Consider the following 6,842-nt stretch of genomic DNA (forward strand, 5'->3'; position numbering starts at 1 on the left):
AAATAACTGGCCTTTAAAAATAAAAATCTGCCTGCCTCTATGGGAATTTAACATAGGGTTGTCTATACTTATTCCCCCTGTATTTTAAGGAAGACCATTTGTTTATTTACGATACATTATTCATTCACAAAGAACATTGGTGTCCTTAAAGGTTGGATTTTTCCTCATTTTTAAATTATAGCATAAAGATTAATTTCCAAAAGATTCTTTTTTTTTTTTTATTATTCTTTTTAGTCAACTTAAGCAGGGGTTCCAATACTCATGAACAGCCCTGTAGCCTAGCAGTCAGACCTACTGCAGTCAGTACGCTACTTTTTCTTGCATGTGATTTTGAATGTAGGACTATTACTTACAGTATTTAACATAAAGATATAAAGTGAGTCAGCACCTTGAATCCCACTGTGTGCTTCTTGGTGGGGGGTGTGATGCCGAGCAGCCAGAAGACGGCGACACTGACCGCGGTGACCGCACCGGACACCGAGTAGAGCCACAGCAGGTGGGTGCCGTACACCGAGAAGCCCGGCACGAGTGCCGCAGGTAACACGGTCGCCATGAACACCGAGGAGGCGATGATGGCATGAGTGGACGCCATGGCTCTGATTTCATGGTCCCACATTACGAAGAATTTAGCTCAATGCGATGGGAGAATAAAACAATAGACACAATTTAAATAAAATAAATTCAAATGTTAATTTAGCAACGGATGTACGGAGTAGGTTAAACCATGGATGCATTAAGAAGCGGTGAACCCATAGGTGATTTTTTTTCTCTGGACCTGCCTTCCGTAAACATGGAGTGACAAAGACTTCCGCTTGGAATTCAAAATAAAAGTCCCAAGGTATCCTTTGCAAAATGCAAACAGCTCATTAAATAAAACAGGAGATCACTATTTTGTTTCAATTATAATGTATTACACCATCTCAATGTATAAGGTATGCATATACTCTTTATTGTTTGTGCATTCCATGGGTATTCATAATAGCCAATGTGCAGTGTGTAGTCTTTTTAGGACGGATGTCCAAATCATAACGTTGCATGTTGCTATGGAACTGTATTGACCTCTCCTAAAGTGGACTCCCTAAAGCTGACACAAGCTTCCTTTTTGATTAAGTGCTTGTTTGTCTGTGTATACACCATAGACTAGTCAATGGTATACACTGAGAAAAACAATCTGAGAAGTACAATAATTCTCATTATAATTTCAAATATTAGTAGAAATAAAGTAAATCTAAATTTTAAAGATCTGACCTATTTGCAATGGCATCATTAATGGCATACGGTGGAACAACTGTAAAATAAAACTTCCCTTAACTTATTACACATTTATTTTCAACACTTTGCCATTTGTTTTGCCTGTTCAATGCTCCACGTATGACATTTCTGGTATATATATTTTTTATTCTGTTTCCCTTAATCAGAATATATCCACATTATCAAATGTACACAGGTAGACCAATTACTTTTAAAATTTATGAGAGATTGTTGCACAGTGTTAGTTGGGTTTTGCCATTAATTGAAATATCTGAGTTTCCTTTCAAATACTCATAAATACCATGTAGCCTAGGCTACTTAGTATGTGACCGTAGGGACCTCTTTATATAAAGTGTATGATAGTGACCCCGTACAAGGGCAACTGCCACTTTCAGCGGGCTTTTAATTTTAAGGAAAATTATGCGCAAACAGGAAGTATTATTTTGTAGAAAAACTTTAAAGCCCACCCTATAACCAATCACAAGAGGTCCGTGAAGATTTACTGGGATATTCTGTGACGAACGGTAGTATCAGCCAATGGAATTTGAGATTGTCACAGCTCTGACCAATCAATCTGTTGCAAATACGAGCAAGTGGAGGCATTGACCGGAAGTTTACAAACAGTAGCTAACCGAGCAAGCTAAGGTTTAGCTAACATTTTTATTTTATTTTTACCAACCGTGGAAAAGTATCAATTTAAAACAAACATAGAGGAAAGATGGTTTGTGATAAGTGTACGTATCACCCTTTTCAGATGCTTTCTATCTTTAAATCTAACCTATATTGTGCGGGAGATTCTTCTAGGCTAACGTTATGTGCATGCTAGCTAACTGTGCTCCTTACTGTTATCTTGTATTGTTTTAGGAACACCGACCCTGCACGTTAGACTATATTTCTTTAATAGGTAGTAGTAGTTTGTTTCTCTACACATTGTGTGTTATTATTATTATTTCAGGCGAGAAGAAGCTTGGTAAGGTTATCACACCTGATACCTGGAAAGATGGAGCACGGAATACAACAGGTAAACTGAGGACACACATTCAGGGAAAATGCGTTTTCTTTTTGACGGTTACTATTACTACTGTGTTCATATGTATGGCTCATAGACAGTAAATTTTAATATACAGTCTTTGGTAAGGCAAAATTAGGGTCAGGTTATAGAATGTAAAAAATATATCACTAGTCGAGCCAAGCAAACACACAATATGTATTCCAAGGTCTTATCATAATGTAATTTAGGCCCATCATAATGGAAATCAGGTTGCAAATGACCAAAATCAACCTTATATCCAATATATACTGTATATATGTGTGTGTGTGTATACGTAGTAGAATTTTGGAGAGCTCAAATTCATGGACTTGAAAAAGCATTATTGAATCTCGATCAAGAAGAATTAGGATTAAGCAGTACGATAAAACCACAGTGTAGTGCCAGTGCATATCATGTATTCTTATAAATGTTTAATATACTATGTACCTTTTCATTTGTGTCCTGACCAAAGTGGTTATGTTATTATTAATAATATGTTTAGTTTTGTATGTATGCACCAATCGCCAAGGCAAATTCCAAGTAGGGTAACTATTGTGGCAATAAATTCTGATTCTGATGTAGTGCCATTCCAACTCTTAAGGATTTTTGCCTTTTCAAGGAGTATTTAACTCACGTTGGAGGTGTTAAGTTTAGCTGTTTACCAAAATACAGGTTTTCTCTATCACTAAATACAAATAAAGATATTGTTACGTCTCTCAATAAGCAGTCAATGAGACTGACCTTAACCACAATGTAATGTTGCTTAGATGATGATGTTTAATTTAATCCTTTCTGCTTCTTTCACTCAGAGGGTGGTGGGCGTAAGCTAAATGAAAACAAGATGCTGACTTCTAAGAAAGCCAGGTCAGTTGTTTGCTATTTTCTCGTTTTTTATCTACATGACATCACATAAAAGTAGTTTTTTTTTTTTGTCAACTCACTCAGATTGTTGCACTAGAACATTTAGCATGCTAATTTGTTCCCTAAACCTGTACTGCTAGCATTGCAAAAAACATATTGCAAGAAACATATTGAGTTATGTATCTGTTTATCTCCATTTCAGGTTTGACCCATACAGCAAGACAGGCTTTGCTACCTGCAGGATCTGCAAGAGCTCAGTTCATCAGTCTGGATCACACTACTGCCAGGGCTGTGCCTACAAGAAAGGTATAAACCAAATAAAAACATTTTGTCACAAAAAAAAGAAAGGTATAAACTCACTCATACTGTACTCCATACTGAGCCGAGAGTCAGAGGAGTTTTATTATATGTTCATCTTGTGTGTTTTCCCATCAAAATGTCCTTCTGTGTTCCTGTACCGTGCTGTGGCTAAGACTCATGGAATCTTTGCCATTGAGAACGAGCTAGTATGCCAGCGCTAGCATGCTTTGGTTAGCAACCTCGTCTCGGCTACTGATGTAGAAAGCTTTGCAGATTTTGAACTGCTCACTTGTAGACTGAAGGCAGAGGACGTTCAGAAACCGTATCTCATTCAAAACAGCATGGATGTTTTTTCCAAGTTTGTATGTGTGTGAAAACACCAGAGAAACAAAATAATCCCAGAAAAGTTATTTTTTTCATAATATGGGCACTTTAAATAACAAGATGCTTTCTGTATCAAATGGATCTGATAACATGTTTTTGATATGAAGTTAAGATGCATAAACCAGTAAATGCACTGGTGGGATGACTGGTACATCCTACAAAATAAAAGACATTCAGGACTTGCTCCTCCATATTGTTTTTCTCTCTATACTGATATTTGACCGTTTTTCTCTTACTTTCCCTTTTTTGTCTCCAGGAATCTGTGCAATGTGTGGACGGAAAGTTTTGGACACCAAAAACTACAAACAGACATCTGTGTGACAGTGGGCTGATCAAAGAACTGTTCTGAGTGAATAACAGATGTGGGGATGTGACTGATGTTCATGTTTGTCATCTTGTTACATTTACCAAATTGTCCTTCTCACCATATAGCTATAACGCTTTTGTCTGATTTTTTCCCCACCTTTGTGAAAGAGAGAGATTTGGAGCTGGCTTTGCCCTCTTATTACAGAATATCATATAATGCCACTGGAACTATTACAGTGGCCGTAAACAGGGAAGCACTGTTGTAACCAAATACATCACCGGTCATTACCTGTTGAGGCTTCTAGATTTTTTTGTATATTTTAAATTCAGTACTTAGGCTTTGATTCTTTGCTTTTTTAAAAGTTGATTTCTGTATGTAATATATCAAGTGTTTGATTGAATTAAAGAATTAAATATGAAGGACATTTGACAGGATTCTCAGCCCTAAGCCATAAAGGATACACTTTTAGCGTCTTACGCACAACATACTCATATTTGTCCTATAGGCCTGTAATAATTGGTTTACTCTTACATAATCATATTTGGAAACTGCATGCTGTGCTGTCGGGTGTGACCCCCCCCCTCCATTGCCAGAGATAAGTTATAGTTTGCAGGTTTTTCTAACAGGCTCCTCTTGATATTCAAAGGCCTTGCTCTCCCTCAGGCCTTCAACCACATGTGCGCACTCTAGTTTTTATATCTCATTATTGATTTATGTAGTTGCACCACAGCACAAAAAACAGCATCAGTCTCCAGCTAACGCACGTAATATACAGTAGGTCATGTTGGGATGCAGCAAATGAGTCATTGACCTGCCCTGTCTACTTTCAGTACAAGTGACTACAACCACAACTGTTATATAATTATGGATCCTCTAGTTTGCTTAATACCGGTATATCACTGCCCTTTTGCTCCTGTTATGCAGTGTGCCAGTGCATTTAGGGACATAAGTATTTGATCTGTTTGAGAGATTTGACAGTCAGGAACCAGTGTGGGCTCTATGTTGTGGTTTGAAAATTTGGGGAGGAACAGACTAGTAAAAAGGCATTAAAAATGTTGAGATACCCTAATCAGAGGTAGGACAAAGAACAACAATGTTTATCATATTCCCTAAGATCTCCTATATATGACATGGATTTTTGTATAAACCTTTTTTACTGCATAAGAGTAAACTGACAGGTATTGTGACACACCCACTAAGTACAAGAAGTGCAAAATAAAGCTGATACACCGGAACTCAAGTAATTGCATAATACAAGCTCTGATTGATTCTAAATTTGGTGTTAGAGTAAGCCAGGGTTTCATCCATATGTGTGAAAAACATGTATATATATATATATATATAATATAATTTTAAACTTCTCTATTTCATACTTTAAAAATTTGAATGCAAGTGTTAAATGCAATACATGTTAAACATACACAGACCCCTGTTTTATATTATGGGATGGGTATTGATGCATTTAAGAATCATTAGTATCATTATGTAGTTGGTTTAACAATGCATCACATTCTTTTAAGATGATCATATTTTTGTGTCTTTATTTAAATAGTAATTAGTTCCTCTGCAGGCAGAGGAGGCTCAACAGGAACTCAAATGTACTACATACATACTGCTAGAAATACAGGATGAACTTTTCAGAAATTAGAAATAGGCTACAAATACCACAGTGTGGAAGTACTCTGTTACAAGGAAAAGTCATGCTTTCCGATTAAACTGTATATGGGCCATGCTCTACCAGGTGAGCTGCCAAGGCGCCCAAAACGTTATGTTTTTTTCACACATGTAGATGAACCCCCGGCCCACTGTTACACCACGTTTAGGATCAATCAGAGCTTGCATTTAGAAATTCCTTCAGTCCACGTGTATCATCTCCCATACAACCTCTGCTCTGCTTTTTTTTACGGGGTGTGTCAGTTTGAATACAAATAGTGGGTATATCTTAGAAACTAAAGCACTTTTAGGGGTCTTCACGCTAGCCTAATAGTCTAGCCCAAATCCTATCTATTCATCCTATTGACTGAGCAAGCTGCATGTGCAACCTATTAATGAGTGTGTGAACATCTACATGCCTTGCATTTTGTAGCTTTTAGTTAATTCATTGCAGAAAATACATTGCAAGCTACTCATTGATCGCACATTTTATTCATGGAATAAAAATAACAAATATATAAAATTGATTAATGAAAATGTATTTAGTTTGACTTTTGATGTCCAATACTGCTGAAAAGCTAATGTTGAGTATTAACTCAATAGCCGTGTTCATACATATTAATAGTACACATAATGTACTATACTATATATAGTACAGTACACATAATGTACTATACTATATATAGTGTTTCTGCTGTTTATTTGCTGTACATACATTCCAATTTGCCTCAACTGTACTGTCTTTTATGCTAATCAGCCAATATTGACATACTAAAACACTAAACTAAGATGTATAACATTGTAAATATTTTACCTGCTAAATGTTAATTTAGTTTAAATGTCAGATGTTGGTAAATAGCTCAAAGCACCACTGTGTACTTTACAGTTTAACAATACTGCTAGCATTGTTTAGGTATACTCCTTTTCTAACTTTTCCATTGTGAATACCCAATATTTAAAATCTATTATTCTGATCAAAATTATAAACATTACACTTTTGTTTTGGCCCCCATTCACAAATCTGGCTACATCTGTGTTAGTGAGCACTTCTCCTTT

At 36.3% G+C, this 6,842-nt stretch overlaps 2 protein-coding genes across 2 annotated transcripts in view; one reads left to right on the forward strand and one right to left on the reverse strand.

Annotated features, from left to right (window-relative positions):
* pigf (phosphatidylinositol glycan anchor biosynthesis, class F) overlaps positions 1 to 1,255 on the reverse strand; it is a 5,080-nt gene extending 3,825 nt beyond the window's left edge. Inside the window, exons 1-2 of the mRNA XM_032502684.1 lie at positions 1,249 to 1,255; positions 389 to 630 (exon numbers count right to left, since the gene is read on the reverse strand). Of these exons, the coding sequence (XP_032358575.1) occupies positions 389 to 616 (228 nt within the window). The 5' untranslated portion in view covers positions 617 to 630; positions 1,249 to 1,255. The remainder of the gene's footprint in view (positions 1 to 388; positions 631 to 1,248) is intronic.
* A 557-nt stretch (positions 1,256 to 1,812) lies between these two features.
* cript (cysteine-rich PDZ-binding protein) lies at positions 1,813 to 4,560 on the forward strand. Its single transcript, XM_032502686.1, has 5 exons — positions 1,813 to 1,985; positions 2,207 to 2,272; positions 3,091 to 3,145; positions 3,345 to 3,448; positions 4,083 to 4,560. The coding sequence occupies exons 1-5, from the start codon at positions 1,970 to 1,972 to the stop codon at positions 4,145 to 4,147; spliced, it is 306 nt and encodes a 101-aa protein (XP_032358577.1). The 5' UTR covers positions 1,813 to 1,969; the 3' UTR covers positions 4,148 to 4,560.
* The last annotated feature ends 2,282 nt before the right edge of the window (positions 4,561 to 6,842 follow it).

Source organism: Etheostoma spectabile, chromosome 21 (assembly GCF_008692095.1).
Source record: "Etheostoma spectabile isolate EspeVRDwgs_2016 chromosome 21, UIUC_Espe_1.0, whole genome shotgun sequence".
NCBI classification, from domain to species: domain Eukaryota; kingdom Metazoa; phylum Chordata; class Actinopteri; order Perciformes; family Percidae; genus Etheostoma; species Etheostoma spectabile.

Excerpts from the sequence above, each read along its gene's own strand:
- cript (XM_032502686.1), top strand. Across the intron at positions 2,273-3,090 it reads TGGAGCACGGAATACAACAG|AGGGTGGTGGGCGTAAGCTA; the intron begins GTAAACTGAGGA and ends TCTTTCACTCAG. Across the intron at positions 3,449-4,082 it reads GGGCTGTGCCTACAAGAAAG|GAATCTGTGCAATGTGTGGA; the intron begins GTATAAACCAAA and ends TTTTGTCTCCAG.